At 39.8% G+C, this 20,134-nt stretch overlaps 4 protein-coding genes and 1 pseudogene across 4 annotated transcripts; 1 reads left to right on the forward strand and 4 right to left on the reverse strand.

The window, feature by feature from the left end:
- Positions 1-1,496: 1,496 nt before the first annotated feature.
- LOC115677270 (glycerophosphodiester phosphodiesterase GDPDL6) lies at positions 1,497-5,976 on the reverse strand. The gene is given in 9 exon segments (XM_056320827.1): positions 1,497-2,023; positions 2,282-2,765; positions 2,848-2,990; positions 3,086-3,484; positions 3,619-4,120; positions 4,233-4,345; positions 4,918-5,214; positions 5,438-5,562; positions 5,861-5,976. Coding segments are annotated over 9 exon segments (2,352 nt in total). The 5' UTR covers positions 5,866-5,976; the 3' UTR covers positions 1,497-1,739.
- Positions 5,977-8,328: 2,352 nt separating this feature from the next.
- Positions 8,329-12,116, forward strand: LOC115677458 (VAMP-like protein YKT61). The gene is made up of 6 exons (XM_030600635.2): positions 8,329-8,693; positions 9,142-9,239; positions 10,534-10,638; positions 10,732-10,797; positions 11,272-11,358; positions 11,879-12,116. Exons 1-6 carry the CDS (start codon positions 8,501-8,503, stop codon positions 11,927-11,929), a joined length of 600 nt encoding a protein of 199 aa, XP_030456495.1. The 5' UTR covers positions 8,329-8,500; the 3' UTR covers positions 11,930-12,116.
- Positions 12,117-12,829: 713 nt separating this feature from the next.
- On the reverse strand, positions 12,830-14,079 carry LOC115677459 (temperature-induced lipocalin-1-like; annotated as a pseudogene).
- A 137-nt stretch (positions 14,080-14,216) lies between these two features.
- Positions 14,217-15,483, reverse strand: LOC115677456 (temperature-induced lipocalin-1-like). Its single transcript, XM_030600634.2, has 2 exons — positions 14,952-15,483; positions 14,217-14,756 (listed from the first exon to the last, which is right to left on the reverse strand). Exons 1-2 carry the CDS (start codon positions 15,321-15,323, stop codon positions 14,577-14,579), a joined length of 552 nt encoding a protein of 183 aa, XP_030456494.2. The 5' UTR covers positions 15,324-15,483; the 3' UTR covers positions 14,217-14,576.
- Positions 15,484-18,745: 3,262 nt separating this feature from the next.
- Positions 18,746-19,774, reverse strand: LOC130134637 (temperature-induced lipocalin-1-like). Its single transcript, XM_056321043.1, has 2 exons — positions 19,275-19,774; positions 18,746-19,011 (listed from the first exon to the last, which is right to left on the reverse strand). Exons 1-2 carry the CDS (start codon positions 19,764-19,766, stop codon positions 18,883-18,885), a joined length of 621 nt encoding a protein of 206 aa, XP_056177018.1. The 5' UTR covers positions 19,767-19,774; the 3' UTR covers positions 18,746-18,882.
- Between the last annotated feature and the right edge of the window lie 360 nt (positions 19,775-20,134).

Below are 20,134 nucleotides of genomic sequence, written 5' to 3' on the forward strand. Positions count from 1 at the left end.
GTTTGATCTCTTGACGAGTTCCAATTCCTTGAACTTTGTGTTTTTAAACTTCTATTGTTGAATTCTTGGAGTTTATTTAAGATTTTCATAAGCAATGAATATTTTTTCCTTTCTCTCCCGTTAAAATTACAATATTTTCGGTTTTGAGAAACTGTAAAAAAATTACGCGCGATCAACCTACCGACAATTTACATATTCCGAAAGTTATACGTACTTGAAATTAAAATTGTTATTCGGTGTATTATCGATGTGAGGAATTATTTACACACTTACTAATATTAGAAATTAGGATTCCTACGAGGACTTAAATTAAAGAAAAGTGAAAGTGCATGAATTGGGAGATTTTAGCAAATAAAAAGACTTTACATCAATAAAGCCAAATCAAAATGAAAAATTTTGATTCCAAAAGAGGGAAATATATGTTGGCCAATGTATGTTATAGGTGGTTTTCTTGCATTTGGCCATTCTTAAGTAAAGATCGGTTTTTTCCAGCAAATTACTTTATTGTTATTTTGGCTGTCAGAAGAATCGAGTCAGACAGAGCATAAATGTGAGACTTTCGGACAAAGACCTGCGCAGATTCTTGCGAGAGTTGCGTCTCTGATGAGGCCTCCCTCCTCTCCTCCTCCTTGTTGTTGTTATTGTTATTGTTATTATTATTGCCATGACGATGGCGATGGCGATGGCGATGGCGGTGATGGTGATGGTGATGATGATGATGTTCTTGTTTAACGAGATTCATACCCCCATGTACTGGAAAGGTTATTGCATGGTGTCTACTGCATACGAGAGAGGCTGTGATGATGCATTCGTGAAAACTGTGAGAAAGACGGGGCCTTTGAGGAAGCACCACCCACCAATTTTCTTGGCTTGGCGACTCCGGTCGGAGGGTTCTTGAAAGTTCCCATCTTTGGGCCTTTCACGAGCAACCGCTGTTTCGCAGCCACGCAGATTGGCGTTAGAGTGGTGGGTTTTCTGAGTGTCTTGCTTCGCATGAATGATTCAGAAATGTTCGAGTAATGCTCTGAGTCTCTCTCTTTCTCTCTCCCTCTCTGGACGATGAAGTGGTGAATGATGGTGAGAAATGGAGCTGGTGGGTGACTATGTTTTTGGGGTTTTTGGATTTTTAAAGATTCTTCCGTTTCAATTTCAAGCAGTGTTCATCTTGCTCTTTTCATGCTTAATTCGTTTGCATTGTCAGTTTGTCACATTTCATGATCTTGCCTTCTTTTTTCTTTAGCATTTCTGTCTGTGAAAGGCAGGGATTTTCATTTGTTCTGTTTGCTGACAATTTTCCCCCTCTGTTGCTCGTCGATTGTTTGCTTGGTTTTAAAGAGGAAGCTGCTCGGATGTCTTTGCTTAAACGAATACTTGTTTTAACAATCTAAAGTTTTTAATGCTGGAAAATAAGTGGAATAACTGTTGAGGATTCTATTGACGTTTCTCTTTAATAGTCAATATTTATCTTGAACTCGGAATCATCACAGCCAAAAGACTTGCCAAATCTTTTTTGGATGGGGTCAAAATCGCCACCAATTAGATTGTCATTGAGGACTTGTGGATCCAAAATGGTCATCACACACCACTTAGCATAACTCACTTCTGATAATAGTCAATGGCAGATTTCTTTACTATATTACAAACTGAAATGAATCAAGAGAAAGAGAGTAAGCTAAGTGAAACATGAGAGAGGAAAGATGACCTGCAGATCCATTGGACAGCTCCTCGTGTCAATGTCCCTAAAAGAGTAAACCGAGTGCTCCAATAGCCGCTAGAGATAGACCCAAATTAGCAACTTCTTTTAGTGCACTGGAGTGCTTGGCATCAGGTGCAGGTGCAGGTGGTGAGTTCGTGGTTAGATTGGCGGCTACAGGAGGTAGAGGTGGGTCGACGATGTCTGAGACTTCGAGGGTTGGAGCAGGAGCTTCTGCTGGTGGCTCGGCTCCTTGGATAATGCTAATAAGAGAACCAGGCTGAACTGGTAAGATGGCTTGCTTGGCATTCAAATCAAAACATGGACTTCCTGCAATGACAAATGGAACAGTGAGTGGTTCATTCTTGTTTTCCTCTTGCCTGTGGTTTAGGGACTATATATTGTTTCAAGTATGGAGTACAATCGGGCCGGTCTAACTGTCAAAGACCCAAAATAATTTCTTAATGTTAAATCACCCTTTTTTTGTGTGTAAGTGTGCGCTCTGTGCTTGTGCGTGGACACGTACACTTTTAATATGTGGTGTGCTTGACTGGACCTATAAAGGAATTTAACTCGTGCAGTGCTTACTCATGTATTTGTTGGCTGTTGCCGGGTATTCAGTGATGACTCCATCAACTCCAAATCCTGCTACATAAGTAGCCAACTCCAGAATAGGATCCGCAAAATAATCGAATGCGAGTGAAATGTACTCGTTCCTCAAAACAGAGACATATACCGAGATATTTGCGGCATGCATTTCGTCAAGAACACTTGTATTGCCCAAAAGGAAGCTGTTTGAAACTGGCATGATGGAGGGCCTCGTGATGGTGACTGCGTCAGCGTACTTTTTAAGCTGTTCTACTGGCTGCTTTGGTGCATCGCTTATTTTCTCTTCAATTGTCAACACTCTTTTGTAGGTTGAGACATTCTTGAACTGTGATAATACGGAGCTGTCATCGGATTGGATCAAGACTTGTTGTGTGGATTGTTTGTCGAATGTGGTGTTGCTTAAGGCTTTGGAAACAGTGTCTACTATGCCAAGACCCTTCTTTGATGCTAGGTAAGCAGCATTCTGATAAGGAATGAGAAAACTTGTTCACGCTTGTGAAAAGGGCTCCGAATCAAAATAAGGAAGAAACTAAAGCATGTTTTACCTCTATGTTTATCAGAACACCCGATACTGCCTTTGACTTTGCAAGCTCCAGAAATTCTGAAAGAGTGACAAATTTGCCTTTGTTCTTATTTGCTGGATCTCTCTGGAAGCCAGGATCACTACCAAAAGGGCTGACAAGTTGAGCTGAAACAAGGAAGCTTTTTGGTGAGCAATTTCATCAGACATTAAACCCGTGGGCAATATCAATTTACATGGATAAGATCACGGGGCAACATTACGCTTCAAACTCTGGATTTCGCTCCATGTAAGATCAAAGGAAAAGATTCCGCTGTCCTGTTGGATCTCGGGGATAACGGTCGATCGAGACATGAAAGTGGGCATTGCAGTGGTATCTCCTGACAGGTCTGCAGAATCCAAGCAGAAGGCTACTCCATCTTTCGACATTTGCACTGAGCAGTCGATGATGTCAGCACCATCATCTATTGCTTGCTGGTATGCTAGATCAGTGCACCCCGGATAATTTCCACTTGCTCCATTGTGAGATATGATTAAAGCTTTCCCTGCACAGGGACACTTTGGTAAATAGAAGTTGATTGAATAACCATATGTCAGAATGATTCAGATTAACATGTTACCTTTGATGGGCTTGCTACTGTTGTTGTTCTGGGTAAAACATACTGCAAGAAAACCGCAACTTTGAGTTTCAGAGGACATTTCTACCAGGTTTATTGCTCGCAGAGTTAATGCATTTATGAAACCTACAGTTTTATGGCAAGTAAAAATACAAATTTGACAGTTATTTTTCTGTTACCCATGCTTTCTGAAGCTGTTGGAGGGAAATCTGTAAGCACCCCGTCAACAGAAAACTCAGAGTTATCGATGAACTGCAGGTATTCCGATGTTGGGTCATAGCTATAGTTGAAACTTGCTGGATAGTCATTTGCAAAACCAGAAGCATATACTTCAAGGCCCTGTTTATGAGCATCCGCCACAAGACTGGTGGGAGCTTCCAGATAATTGTTTGTGCCAACTGGGAATATATACTCCTTGGGAACAAGTATTCCAGATGCGAATGACTTGATCGACTCAAGGTCTTTTAGTATAGAACTATATGTTTGATTGGTGGATGGTTCAACTGCATCCGCGGCCAGAAATCGGAATATGAGCTTTGTCCTTGCTTTATTGACTTTTCCTTGCATAGCCTTCAAGAAACCAATCTCTGGAGATGATAGGTAATCAAGAGGATAGTACCTCACAACTTTCTGCATATAGGATGCTGGACTGTGTTTGTGTTCGGTGTAGAATCCATCATACTGTCGCAAGGAATGGATATATTTCCCCGTCCATCAACAAGTTGTGAAAAGAAGAAGCTACCTCAGAGAGAGAGAGAGAGAGAGAGAGAGAGAGAGAGAGAGAGAGAGAGACCTGAACATTTAGCCAAAGTAGGTTAACAGTTTTGCGTCCAACTATATCGTCGACAAATTGAATCGACAGTGCGCCATCAAACAAACTCGGCCTGGACAGAACATTCTGAACCACTGCAGGGAAGGAAAGAAGAACAATACAATGGAAAAATAGAGATCAGTTTTCTTGAAGCACAAATGATATCTCGAACAGCCTTTTTGCTATCCTTTTTGCCCCCTTTGAACTCTGTAATGCAATATTTTCAATGCATATGGTATAGCTTCTATCTTTGTTGGATTGAGTTCACAATATTGTGAATTCATTTATTTGGTCTGACAATCTGTGAATATATTGACTGAATGATATGCCAAAAAACCACGTGCTCTAGCCCATTCACATTGTTCCATTTGACGGGTGACTTCTATGAGAACCTGAATGGTTGATTAGGACAATGGAAAAACCAGAGAAAGATTTTGAATCTACATGAGCGGAGTGCCAACATATATTTCTGAATTCAAGTTGCCTCTGCTTTCACTGATAGTGTTAAGCGGGCACATTGAAAAGTTAAGGTAAAACAGGTGGGCTAATAATCCTATTTTGTAGTGATATTCATGTTGTCTTCTTATCTCTCTTCAATTCATTGTCCTCTGTTGGTAACTCTTGTTCTTAAATGTCACATCAATACTACATGAAGACTTAGACCTACATGAGACGTTGTTGAATAGCTCGTCGGAGGTGTAATCCACAGCGAACCAGCCCTTCAAATCTTGTCCATTCACATTGTACGTCTTCTCTCCTTTCGGGAACACCATTGCTATGTTGGTGGTATTGTCGAGCCTGACGTCCGGTTGGCATATGCCTAGACCATCCTTTGTGAGCTGCAGATCGCAGTACAAGACCACATCGCCCATGCTTGAGGTCATTGCCATGTCCACGGCGAACTCGCTCGAATCGGGAAAGATCCCAGAGAACCCGCCACGAGCTATAACAAGGGGCTCGTTGCCTGTGGATAAGGCACACATACTTGCTGTTACCACGCTCAGAATTTCAAGGTCATCCACACAGGAAGCAGTCTATGATGCAAGCAATTTTTGGAACTAAAGTGAACTAATAAGTCTCATTTTGTCTTTCTCAAATCTCCGGATCTTACCCACCTAAACTACAAAATCTCTATTATTCTAAAGGTAATTGTTTCTATCCTTCAAATAAAGAGAGAGTCAGAATACCATTAAGGGTCAGCCATTTCTTTGATGGAGTATCTGAAGTCCCTGAACCCTCTGAAAACTTCTGGGCTAAGCTTGAATGAATGAGCAAGGAAAAGAAAAGCAAACACCTAAACATCTCTCCAAACCTGTCACATGTCAAAAGAACGTACATATTTCACCAAATGACCGCTGCAATTAACAACAAATCCGAAACAAGAAATACAGAGATTAATTTGCCGCAATTCAATAACGAAAATGCGGGAATCGTGATGGTTTTTTTTTTTCCCTTCCGAGAGTTCTCATTTCTATCAGACATTGCCAAATTCGACGGTGCAAACCCTTCAATAACATGGTCAAGTGTTGCATGACATTGACCCCATTGAAACAGAAGCAGCAAAACACCAATCAGAAGCACAAAAAAACGAAATAAGAAACGAAACTCACTTCATTGTTAAAACGTTCAGATGGACAAAGCCAACATTCCCTCTCAAGTTTCAGAAGGAAACAAGAAAAGAAAAAGAAGATCACAGAAACTCTCAAGGGAATGTAATGGAAGGAAGAGAAGAGAGAGAGAGAGAGAGAGAAGAGAGAGAGGGAGAGAGAGAGAGAGAGGGCGACCAGAATTTACTCCCAAAAGAGGTTTTTCTCAATAACCTCCCCAACACAATTCTCGCATTAATAGCTGGTCAGGATTTATTTACTCTTAACGGAACACCAGTTTCATAAGGACCTTCTTCTTCTCTTCTTCTCCTGTTCTTTTGACTGGTGTACATATTAAGCGGGAGCATTGGCTTCGACAGCTCAAACCCTTTAACGGCTCAACGGTTTTTCAAACATCAAGAATGTCTTGTCGCGAGGTCTCGTCGAGGTCAACCGTCTTGTGTTGCTAATGCAGGAACCAAGAAACAGCAACATGTTAAAGTTTCTTTCTATGCTTTTTCCAATATAATGAGGGAGTAAAATTTCTCTTTTTCACTAATCAAGGTCTAACTTATATGATTTACATCGGATGGAACATTAAATAAAATATGGACCGCGTTAAATTGATAATGCTGGTAAGTATCTATCTTAGGAAAATGAAAACTATCCACCTATCTGGTGTATAATTAGAGTGAATTTGTGTCGTACAAATTTCGTATGACAGAAAATTTCTCTCGGCTATATCAAGACTTTGATGATGAACCAAATGCCCAACAATCACAACTTTAACAAAATCAACATGTTAAAAAAACGTAGCCACATTTTCGAAGTACATTAACCACAATTTGGCCAAAAAAAGCACATCAGTTGCACTTTAACTGATGTTATAAGGACACTCACCGATAAAATCCATAATCAATTGTAAATGATAATATTATTCAGCCATACGTTTTTACGGAAATTGCAGTACATTTACTTGTTGCAGGTAGACATACTAAATACATTGCAATAATCTTCGTCTAATTATTCAAATAGATGTCATCAGGGGCGCGCAACCTACCACAATACCTCAATATCCCATGTTAGGAATGTTAAAATCATTAATTTAAGGTGCGTTTGTTTCACGAAAAATGAATGATTCGAAAAATATTTATTTTAAAAATAATCGCATGTATCGCTTACAAACATTAATGAGAGAAAAATATTTTATTATTTACGAAAATATTTAGACATAAATTGTTATCGATAATGAAAAAAGTTTTCATCAACTAATTATTTCAAACGATATAAACACTAATATTTTTAAAAATATTTTTCAAATTATCAATTTTTCTTGAAACAAATGAAGCCTTAACTCTTCTCATCTTTTCCAAACATGAGAGTCAATTGATGTATCTCTTACTTTTCTGCAAATAGGATCGGTTCAACTCTCAAACTGGCAAAAACCATTGTGGGCTACAAAAGAAAAATTCTTTGTTTCTCATATATATGTAATCTATAATCTCAAGTGGTCCATAATGCCTTTGCCTTAATTAATTTATGTTGTTTCACAAGATACCCACAAGAGAAACCATATCACCAACATGATAAAAATGTCTCCTAGCGAAAACATAAATGATAAAAATGCCATATTTTATTTTCCTTCTCTCTCTTTTCTTCAAGCAATCTCCCCTTTCTTGTGCCCCCAAAATATGCCAAAGAAGAAAGAGGAGCACCCACTACTTCCACTTTCTTGGTGGAAAGGAATAGCACAATGGTCTTTCTTAACACTGGCCCATTTTCTTTTGGGTGTCTTGTTGCTGTTTTTCATTGGTACCTCAAATCGACACGCTCGTTACTTTTCCTAGAATTACCTATAAGAACGAGAAGGTATTTTTTACATTATCGAAATCAAATGAACCATTCACTATTTGAGAAAGTGGTTTTAATCTACAAATCACTTGTTGAATTAAAAGTTCACGAAATCTGGTTGACTATGCCTAACGAAATTATTGCACGAAATTTTTTTTAAAAAGAAAATACTCCTTCTTGTTTATGGAAAAAGAAAAGGCCGTACTCATATGTAAGTCTAAGAGATGGAACAATTTCGACACCCAACGCAAACACACGTTGCATATTTTAGAAATTCATACGTTTTTAATATGAGCTACTACACTTCATAGCATATAAAAGTGGGAAAATCTTACTGTAAAGGAATATAGATAGATACATACTTGCACAATGTATGCTATTGATGGAATGTTTCCTTTACTCGAGCAGCCTCATGATCATCGTAATTGCATTCTTGAAGCTCAATTTCGAGAAATTTGAGTGAAAAACTCAGATAAAATCTTTGTCATGAAAAATACATGATGTTTTCCTCAGTAGCTTTGCACCTCCTAAAAAAGTTGAAAAGAGAAAAAAGGAAAAATACATAAATGCCCCGCTCCCTATCAACTCAACGCCAGCTAATCAAACTCCACCATAAACAAAAACGTCCTGCAACCTCCCACACCAGATCATTGGCCCCCCCTCCCCAACCCCAACCTCCTCGGATCCTAAAAAGCAAGCACAAGAATCGCCATCATCCTCAAAATCACCAAAAATCCAGGGGTTTCGATTTCGATTTCGCTGACCCTTTGAGATTCCGAGCCCCACCCATCGATCCAGCGAGCGAGGGAGGCCATGAAGATCACAGCTTTACTGGTGCTGAAGATCAACCCGGACGGGTCCGACCCGGTCATCCTCGCCAACGCCTGCGACGTCAGCCATTTCGGCTACTTCCAGCGCTCCAGCGTCAAGGAATTCATCGTCTTCGTGGGTCGGACCGTCGCTAAGCGCACCCCTCCCGGTCAGCGGCAGTCCGTCCAACATGAAGGTCTGTTCTTTCTTTCTTTTCCCCCCACACCCTTTATGCGGTTTTGGGATTTGTAGGAGTTGCGTTTAGGAAAGGGGTCGGAACTCAGACATCTGGGGTTCTTTTTTTTCTGTTCTTTGCCTCTTATTGTTTGGTTGAAGGTCGGAAATTTGGGTTGATGGGTGTCGGTTTTTCGTGCGGGTGTATCTTCGGTCGAGATCGAAGTTCTTGTTGGGCCGGTTTCGTGTCTTGATTTGTTGTGTACGAGTGGATGAGCTTGAATCGAAGTATTAAGAATCATTATAGTTTCAACACAAGCTCAGTCGTGTGCGTTGTAAATTTTTTCCGGTCTTCACGCGGATATATCATTAAAGCCCGGAAAATTTTGCTGTTGACGTGAATTGTTCTTGTTCCGGGTAAGTTGTTTGTTCATTTATGTAATCAGAAGTTGGTTTATTGAGTTTTGCAGAGTACAAAGTGCACTCGTACAATAGAAATGGACTCTGCTCTTTGGGTTTCATGGACGATCACTATCCGGTCCGAAGTGCATTTTCGCTTCTAAACCAGGTGAAAAGACTGTTCTTTGTTGCATGTTGCATCAATAACCTATGGATTTTGGATGTTCGGTTGATGAGTCAAACTTATGAAGTTATGTGGTGCGTAAAGGGTATATGATTTTGTCAATTGTCGTGCACGGTACTTAACTGGGCAGAGGGAGTTGCGTTAGGGTCATGTCCGTAAATTATTTGGGAATTTCAAGAGCCAAATAAGGTACCGTTCTAAATTAAAGTAATCTCTGGTAGATGGAATATTTGATGTGCGAGTATCAGCATGACTGTATAATGAATTTAGCCGAGATCAAGAAAGATTGAGTTAGGTATGGTGAAAAGAGCCCGAGTTACTTTACTCCACTGGAAGGATAGATTAGGGAAACTCAGTAGAGGTGCTTTGGACAGTTCTAGTGGGATATGATTTATTGTACAAGAGCAGGTCAGTGGGCCGAGGGTTTGGGAATTGCTTGAGAGGATTGCGAGAAAGCCCCAAAGATGAATCTTGGGACTATGGATCCCAAGGAGGGAATGTTTCTTGACAAGATGCAGTGACATGAGAGTCTGTGTAGCCTATTCCACATAGTAGACAAAGATATTTGTTTCATTGTATATGTCATTGTTGTCTGAGCTGAATTGTAGTTTGGGCTGCATCCTTTTGGACTGCTGTACTGGCAATGAAGTTTAATTTTAAGGGAGGCCCCCTCGAGTGATGAACCTTTAGGAAGTTGCACTCCTAGTTAGCGCTTTTTACCTTTTCTTCGGTTAATTTGAAATGATAGATAAATGAAATGAAGTTTGCAACAGTTAGAAAATTGATTTGGTCAGAGAGCGCTTTACTTCTCGATCTTAGCTATCTTGCTTCCTTCATAGAATCTAGCATCAGGGCACACTCGTATGCGTGTGCAAGAGAGGGAAATGGAGTGATGGGTTGAGAAAGGGGGAGTATTGGAGAAAGTGTGTGAGTGGAACAAGTGCCTTGTGACGGCTAATAGATGAAATATTATGGACAAATATGATAACTGAAAATCGTCGTAATTTTTTCTAATTGATAGAAGACAAGGGGCCTTACATTTGTGTGGAATTTCTAAATGGGTGATTTTTTGGCATTCTCAGTGGCATGCTGATTAAGATGTTGCAATCACAAGTGAGCATATTCTTTAAAATGAATTTAGGTGCTTATATGCTATTTGGCAAATGAGCATCCTATACTTATGATGATTCTTTATTTCAAGTGCACTTGTTATGTTGAGATGACCCTATGACATGGCATGAGAATTTGTAATTTATTTATCTATCTTCCCTTGGGACAGGTGCTGGATGAGTATCAGAAAAGTTTTGGTGATTCTTGGCGAAGTGTGAGTGCTGATGGCGCTCAACCATGGCCCTATCTAAATGAAGCTCTTACCAAGTTTCAGGTGAGAATGATATTGTTGGATTTTATATTTGAGATTATTGTTATCTAATGGACTGAGGTCTCAGTACTGTTTCCTTTCTTTTCTTTACGTCAGGATCCTGCAGAAGCTGATAAGTTGTTGAAAATTCAGAGGGAGTTGGATGAAACAAAAATTATACTTGTAAGTGTCGAATGGTTCCTTCCTCCGCACCACCCCCACTGGCCCCCCCCCCCCCCAAAAAAAAAAAAAAAAAAAAAAACAAACCAAAACAAAAACAATAATAAATTGAGAGAAGAAACACATAAGATCCTTCTTTTTTTTACCAAAAACATTTTTACCGAGATAATTTGAATTGCCCGCCCCACTGGTATTTTTGGATCTTTTGTTAAAGGCAGATGAAGTAAGAGTCTTAGTTACTTGTAGATATGTAATGTGCTCACTTGTCTAGTTGTTGGTTGGAGGCCAGCTTCATTTTTCAAGTTACCTTCACTGAACAGTGCACACTTTTATTTTCAGGGCTATACTATCCTGAGTAGTTATTTACTCCTTGTTCATGACATTAGCAATTGCTTAGGGAACTTTTCAAAATTAATTGAGAATAACAACTTGATGACTATTGGTTGTCGCCCTTCTCACTTTATTTCTTTGACGCAGCACAAAACTATTGATAGCGTGCTTGCCCGTGGTGAGAAGCTGGATAGTCTTGTTGAAAAGAGTTCAGATCTGAGTGCAGCATCACAGGTACCCATGAGGCATGCCTTGTTAGTTAGTATTGTTACCGCCCAACATTATGCTTAGGTCCCTCCGAATAAAATTGCCTAGATGACCACAACACATCCTTTGTTCTTGTTGTGGATCTTAATCCGTGACTGTCCTGCATGGCTGAACTATTAGATTGTGGCCGAAAATGTCATCCACACAAAAGTTGATGAGGCGGGCAATAGCATTGCTATTCTATCTTCTTTTCTTTGGGATGATTTTATCTTTACGATCTGGTCAATCATTTATTCGTCTTGTACTTCATTTTATCCACAGCATAAAGATTTAGCTTTTTGCATAGAATCATCTACAAATTTTATTCGTTGTATCTCAAGTCATCATGCAAGTTGCACTTATTTAAATAGGAAGTTGATTGTGTGTATCTTGACTATACACTAGCATTTACATTTAAGAGGTGACATTGGCGTAGTGTCTTCCTATTCCCTTCTCTGGACAGAACTTGATTTGTTGCTGATATTGGAATCTTTGGTGGTTGAAACAGATGTTTTACAAGCAGGCGAAGAAAACCAACCAGTGTTGTACCATCCTGTAAGGTTTATCTTGTAATGACGAAAATACCTTGTTCCTGATGGATGAAAGAGTAGTGATTCTTAAAATGTCCATATATCATTTATCAATTGTTTACATGGTGGAAACTCTGTGGATTTTCACTCTCTAAGATTCTGTCGCACTCTCAAGTAATGTCAGCAATGTTATTGAACGTACAGTCTTATTATCTATGTTCCAGAGTGGAGAGGTTCTCTATTGTTCTTATGTTCACCTCAAAGAACTTGTTTCTAAAATACTGGATTGCGAAAATGCGAGAACGATAAATAGCTAGACTTATTTCACACTCTATCGGTAGATCTTCATTACAAAAGCAAGAAATTGCTGCTTATCAACTCTATTCAGTCCGTCTCTTCCTGGTGCTGCTGCATGCAGAATCTATCTTATCTCTTAGTTCTGCTTGGGTTGGTGGTCAATGGCTGCTTTTTTCACTTTCCAACTGACCTTCGGTAAGAACGGTTAAATGCAATATGAAGGTCATGAACGGCAGTACGTTTCTTTTCTTCATGGAGGACCTCGTGCATGTTTCCGAACCCGGAGTTCCAAGAGAAATCTTCATCGCAATGAAACCATGGTCTCTTGTTTGTGATTCCAATTTCATGATTTCTCTGCAATATGCACGCGGTAAACAGACCCCACAATGATATTTTTGCATGATACGGTACTACGAAAATGATCCACATGACAAGATAAGGTTTTGTGGACTGTTCGAGCATATTTTACTGTCTGCTTCAATCGATCACACATCCACTGGCAGTCTCAATCAAACAGAAAGGAATCGAAGAAGGATCTCATCATTGAAAAGCTCCGAGTCACCGACAGTCTATCATCATTGTCACGATATGCCCACATAGCGGAAGAAAAGTATGGCAAATGTATAAACCGAGTTGGATCATTTGCTGTTTATTCCGTAACTCGTATTTACTCGAAATCCCGTAAACCCCTACTTCATCATCTTCATGAAGCTGCCATGAAATGAAGTTCTCATATTTTCCTAGAATGGACTCGATCCCTCAAAATGCCTTTGGTGTCCTCGGGTCCTTATTCTGGCGAAGTGTCGCTCTGTGGAGTCTTGTGGAGGTTGCTCACATCATACCCTTCTTCAGCTTTTTGAACTGGCTGATTATAGGTTTCATCATCCATATGACTGTCTGCTCAGTATCTGCAAAACAAAAATCCTACCGCCAACAAAAATGAAGGAATAAAAAAAAAAAGAATCAGAACACAACTCACAATTAGCACAAACCGCCCAACCGCCCTTGACTCACAAAACAAAAACGTATGATATCTAAAGTCTATGACCATCAATTTGGGCCTAAAGAAAAGGGAAACCTGACAAGAAAGTTGCATACCCAGAGATACTTCCTACTGGGCTGACCGACGCGAGCATACTGATCATCAGCATCAAGGCACAAAACCCTGTAATCCCCAACCATAGGGATGATGAGCAAGAATGGAGGCACATAGAACTTCACTGAGTTTGGCCTCGTCGCTGCAGGGGTTGGTCTTGTAGGCGGTGCCCTAAGATGTAGCCCCTCTTGCCATCGGTCCAAGACTCGGTTCGACCCACGCACAGTCCATCCTCCTTCAGAGTCTACATGGTCCTCGTGTCCACACTGTTCTTGGGCTGAAACCTCGAGGGGAACGAGGGCGATCACGTACCAGCGCCCCATGTATCTCTGCAGATCAAGTCCCTTCACAACCTCCATCTATTTCTTTGCCATTTTTCTCTTTCCTTGTTCTTGGGTTTCGAGGGGGTGAGGTTTTCCGGGAAAAGGGAGGATTTTTTTATTCTACTTTTCGCTTTCCTTCTTGAGGAACGAAATTTTGGGGGGTGTGACGAGGATGATTCAGTAGCTTGCGTGTGTGGGGGTACTGAGGTTGAATGTTCCAGATGTATCCAGAAGGTTCTAGGGTGCTTCTGCTTGGGAGTCTTTCCTTTTTTTTAAAGTAATTTTGTCATGGTTATCTTGTAATGACACAAATACTTCGTTCATGATGGATGAAAGAATAGTGACTCTTAGAATGTCCACATCATCATTTATGAATTGTTTACATTGGCTGAAATTGTTTGGATTTTGACTGTCTGAAATTCTTGTGTTGCACCTCTAGTAATGTGATATGTTTCTGAACCTGAGCTTTTTGTTCCAGCTAATTCCCAATGAAATCTTGGTCTCTTGTTCGTGATTTCCTATTTCATGATTTCTCTGCAGAATACACGAGTCCCACAAGGATACTTGCATGATCCACACTTACAGAAAAGATGACCCACATAACAAGATAAGGTCTGGTGGACAGTTCCAATTATCTTTCTCTTTCAGCTAAAATAAATCACAGAGTCACTGGCAGGAAAACTTGCCCGGTAACCCAGACTCAGTCAAAACACAAAGGAATGCAAGAAGGATCTCATAATTGAACAGCTCCTATCATCCCTGATACAATATACCCACATAGCAGAAGCAAAATATACATCAAACAAAATGAACACACGGTGCTCATGACTACAGCTGCGGATTGACTTAAAACAAAGGTACATCATATGCTGCTTATTTTAAAACTCAATATTTACTCGGAAGCGCATGAAGCCCACTGCATCATCATCTTCATCAAGCTTGCTATAAAATCAAGTACCCCTATCTTCCTAGAATGGACTTGATCCACCAAACGCCTTTGGTATCCTTGGGTCCTTCTTCTGGTGGAGTGTCACTCTGTGCAGTCTTGTGGAGCTTGCTGGCATCATACCCTTCTTCTTCAGCCTTCCGAACCAGCTGATTGTAAATTTCTTCATCCATATGACTCTGTCTGCTCAGTATCTGCAAAACAAAAAACCCACCAATTAGCCAACAAAAATGCAAACAGAAGAAAAAAGAATTAGAACCCAACTCACAATTAACACAAACCGCCCCATGAACCATCATCACTCACAAAACAAACTCACTAATTCTATAGTCTCTGACCGTCAATCGGGGTGAATGAAAAGAAGGAAACCTAACAAGAAAGTTGCATACCCAGAGATACTTCCTGCTGGGCTGACCAACGAGAGCATACTGATAATCAGCATCAAGGTACAAGACCCAGTAGTCGCCAACCACAGGGATGATGGGCAAGAACGGAGGCACATAGAACTTCACTTTGAGTTTGGCCTCGTCGCTGCCAGGGTCGGCCTTGTAGGCGGTGCCCTCAATGTAGCCCCTCTTGCCATCGGTCCAGGTCTCGTTCAACACGTGCACGGTCCCATCCTCCTGCACGGTGTACGTGGCCCTCGTGTCCACGCCGTTCTTGGGCTGAAACCTCGACGGGTAGGAGGCGATCTCGTACCAGCGACCCATGTACCTCTGCAGATCGAGCCCCTTCACCACCTCCATCTCTTTTTTCGCCATTTTTTTCTCTTTCCTTGCTCTTGTGTTTCGAGGTAGCGAGAGGAATAAGGGATCGTCTCAAGTTTTTATGGGAGAAAGGTAGGATCTTTTTCTCTCTTCTTGGTTTTCCCGTTTCTCTCACTGGTTTTCCTTCTTTGTTGCAGTTTCTTTATAAGAATGAAATCAAGAAATGGGGAAGGAGATTTTTCGTCTGTGACGTGGACGACCCAGGACCTTAAGCGCGTGGGGTACCCCGAGAGGTTGAAAACGCCAGACGGATCCATAAGGTTCTAGGGTGTTTTTATTTGGGAGTTTTTTTCCTTTTCTTGAGTTAATTTTGTCATAGTTTTCTTGGAGGATAAGAATAGTGTAATGCGAAGTCCAGATCATGCACCATGTAATCTGTCAATATTTTATACGTTGTTAGCATGATAAATTTTTTAGGAATTCATCGGTGAAGAAATCACTGATTTTTGGGTTTAGCTTCATATCTTTACGAATAATAGATTTTGTCCATTATATCTGTCGATTTCGGATGGACAAACGTCTCATTAAGTTTCATTGGAGCAGCAAATTCCGGTTTGAATTTGACGAACTAGGGAACTTGTGAGCGAAGAAACGGGTCACGTCCCATGTGTCAACTTCATGGAAGATGAGTCCGAAGTCATCTTCGAGGCTAAGGAAACAGGGAATGGTCCAGGACGAGGTTTGCAGGAAAACCGGGTGCTCCGTTGTGAATAGACGAATTGCACTCGTGATTGACGTTGGAAAAGAATGGATAAGAGTGGGAATGCTCATGCAATGGCGATGGCAATCCAAGCCCTTGAAAGGATTGCATCATCTTAGACTACAGGTCGCGTGCATTGATTTATCTTACTTCGTCGACGAATGGTTTTGAGAAAAAGAAGAGATCGATGACTTGAGATATATATGAGCAGTCTCACAACATTTCAACATTTTCCTTGACTTGACCAAAAAAAAAAAAACATTTTCCTTGATGTTTTGTACTTCTGAAAATGGGTGCTTGTTTCTTGATGTCTTTCGAAACAGCATGTATGGTGCATCATTAATTGAATGTGCCAAAAATTGTCATTGCATTCCAAGAATTAGCAATAAATGAACCCCTTCTTTCGCAATAAATGAATGTGAAGGTCCTCCTTATACAATGAGCTATCACTGCACTTTGTGAAGTTTAAGGTTGTCCGCATTTCATGAGACCGTGGTGCTGGCCACCCCGCACAGAAAAGGCAGACATATTTATTTTCATACAAGGATATACTACTACTTCTTCAGTGCTAGCAGCCTGGTTCAGACTGAAGTACCCGCTTCTGGCAATTGGAACTTCACCTTCAATGTATTGTCAAATTTGTGCGAGAAAAGAGAAGAAGAGAGAATGTTTTGAAGAAGAGAGAGTTACGAAGAAGGGAAAGTTGTTGCATGAGAAAGCCATTATTAACCATGTGTGATTTGGTCATTTTTATAGACAGCCAAACAACACATTTTTTGAGAATTGATACCTTATAGAAACGAGAATTGATACCTTATAGAAACTATAACTACTTTTCATGATCAACCATCACTTCTCTTTGTATCAATAATCACTTCTTTTCATGTTTAATTCAATCTCTTTTCTAAATTACTTATATATAACAAACTATTTTCATAATTCCCCACTTAGTTATCTATACTTATTTACATAATTTTATACATACAAGAAGGCATCTATTAAGATTTGAACCTTCAATTAGCATAAATTATTCCATTAATGAAATCAGAGGTAGATAAAATTTTCATGATCAATCCATATTTTTTCTTTTCATTTCAATAACATCTACCTTATCAAAATCATCACTGCTTTTCATAATCAACCATCAATGTAATAATGGGCCCAAAGCCCATCCCAAAAACCCTTGATTTTTGGCCTTAAGGCTTCACCGCCTGAAGATAAAAACATAGAAATGGAACAAAAAAAAGAAGAAGCAAGAACTAAGAAGATTGAAAGGAGAGAGGGAGACCGTATGAATAACAAAGAGAAGGGGAATAAGAAAGGAAAAGCTGAGAATAGAAAGTGAACATGCATTTTGAACTCCTTGACGAGTTTGATCAACTACGTTTCGCAACGCCCGATAAGGATTTAAGCCATTTGCTCATCTAATTGGAGGAAATTTCGGAGTTAAACTACAAATTTGAAGTTATGTAAATTTGAATTGCGAGGTTCAATTTACAAGTTGTTAAATTGTGAATTTATATGAAAATGATAATTTAGGGTATTGTGAAGTCATATGGGTTAGAGGGAAATTTATTCCGAATTACAGTTTAATTGAAATAAATTTTTATAGTTTTGCGCGCAAACTCTGCACTACAGACAGTTTTGAATATTTGCTTTGCACGAGCATTTTGTTAGCACATATAAGTCATTTTATTGGCGAATAAGCTTAATTTAGTCAATTCGTAGTTGGGTAACCATTTTACTTGATTTTGATATTGTTTTTCGCTAAATTGATAGGATAACTTTCATGGTTTGCTTTAAACTTTTTCAAGTGGTGCTTATTTCTTCTTTAAATTTGTAAACTCGTGTCTTGAGAGTGATAGAGATTCGATATATCATGAGTTATTAAATATATGTTTGTTGCATAAAATCTGGATTGGGCATTTACTACTATTTGGTCATTTGTGAATGATATGAGAAACTTTTTGGGAAACGTGTTACGAAACGTAATATATGTTTGAGTTTGAACCTGATTTAGGAAATCAATTTTGAAATGGTTTGTAAAATGTACTTTGATGCATAAAATGGATTTTGGATTTGATTTGTCGATTATTGGACGATTATGGTTTCATGATCATTATCGATGTGACTAGCTAGTGGTTTCTTGATATGCATACTGGTTTAAAGATAATCTTTTTGGCTGAGCTACCGGCTAATAATATGAGAGGATATTGTCGGGAGGATCTTGGCCGCCTTGTTACCTTGCGTTTTGTTAGGACCATGATTGGATATTGAGCATGAAATTAATAAATAAACTGGACAATTGATATTTGTTCCTATATTTGTTGATTGAATGAATATTTCTTATATGTATATGATTATATTAAAGTGATATGACTCATTTGATCTTGTAAGTGTATCATTTACTAGATTTGAAACAAGTGTGTTCTGATATTGTTTTATAAATGCACATATTAGATGCTCCATTTACTTAAAAGAGTTATGTACTACTCGCTGGGCAGTGATTGCTGTGTGGTTGCTCGTACCATTCATCTTAAATAGTTTCCAAGTTCTTCGGTTTGGATATGAGATTTCTAAGTCGATATTGATTTGTGTTTGAGACTATGTATCTCGGGGTGGAAGGATGACAGTGTGATTCTCTGATTCTTGTTGGAGTTAAGGTGTGACAATCGGTTCTCTTCATTTCATTAATAACTTCTTTCATATCCAAATATTTCTTCTCTTTATTATTTATTGACAGCAGATAATTTCAACATCATCTTCATCAAGCCGCTGTAAAATTAAGTTCCCAAATTTCCCTAGGACGGACTTGATCCACCAAACGCCTTTGCCGTCCTCCTTGGATCCTTCTTATAGCGGCGGAGGTGCGTCACTCTGTGGAGTCTTGTGGAGCTTGCTCACATCATACCCTTCATCAACAGCCTTCTGAACTAGCTGATTATAGATTTTATCATCTATATGACTCTTTCTGCTTATAATCTGCAAAAACAAAAATCCCACCGATTAGCCAATAAAAAAGTGAAAGAATCAAAAGAAAAAACAATTAGAACCCAAATCACAATTCAGACAAACTGCCCAAGGAACCATCACTCTCAAAACAAGAACCTATGCATTATAATTAGATATGTCAAAATGGGTCATAAACTCATTTCTTAATCCGTTTGATAGGTCTAATTTAATTATCTCCGACAGGCAAAAAAACAAGAAAAAAGCGAAGGAAACTTGACAAGAAAGTTGCATACCCAGAGATACTTTCTGCTGGGCTGACCAATGACAGCATACTGATAATCAGCATCAATGTACAAGACCCAGTAGTCCCCAGTCACGGGGAAGATGGGGAAGGACGGAGGCACAGAGAATTTCACTTTGAGCTTGGCCTCGTTGCTGCTCGGGTCAGCCTTGTAGGCAGTGCCCTTAATGTACTCCCTCTTGCCATTGACCCAGCCCTCATTCAACACATCCAAGGTCCCATCCTCCTTCAGAGTGTATGTGGCCCTCGTGTCCACGGCATTCTTGGCCTCAAAGAATGACGGGAAGGCGGCAATCTCGTACCAGCGTCCCGAGTATCTCTTCAGATCAAAATCCTTCACGACCGAAGGCACGCTGTCCAGCTGGTAAAAGGGGTCGAGTCCAAAGTTCAATTCCCGTGCGCATAGCACACACGTGAACACCGAAGAGAGCAGCGGCACAAAAAGGAAGAGTCCCTTCACAACTCCCATCTCTTTCTTTGCCATTTTTTTCTCTTTCCTTGTGCTTGGGTCTTGTGCTTGGGTTTCGAGGTAGTGAGAGGAAGAAGGATTTGTCTCGCAGTTTTAAAGGGGAAAAGGAGGATATTTTTTTTTCTCCTTTTTGAATTTTCTCTTTTTGGTTTTCCTTATTTGTTGTGGTTTCTTTATAAAGATTATTTCCCATTTTCCTCTTTCCTTATTCTTGGGCGTGATGTGGGCAATTGTTCTTGGGCGATTTTATTTGGGAGTTCCCTCAGCGGATAAGGACAATGTAAAAGGAAATCCAGATCATGCACCATGTAATTTGTCAATTTCATTTTTTTATAAGAACTGAAGAAGGGTCTCACGGTTTCATGGGGAGAAGGAGAATCTTG

The sequence above is a fragment of the Syzygium oleosum genome, unplaced genomic scaffold, assembly GCF_021117445.2.
Source record: "Syzygium oleosum isolate NSW1041296 unplaced genomic scaffold, Sole_v2.1 Sole_v2.21, whole genome shotgun sequence".
In the NCBI taxonomy this organism is placed as follows: Eukaryota; Viridiplantae; Streptophyta; class Magnoliopsida; order Myrtales; family Myrtaceae; genus Syzygium; species Syzygium oleosum.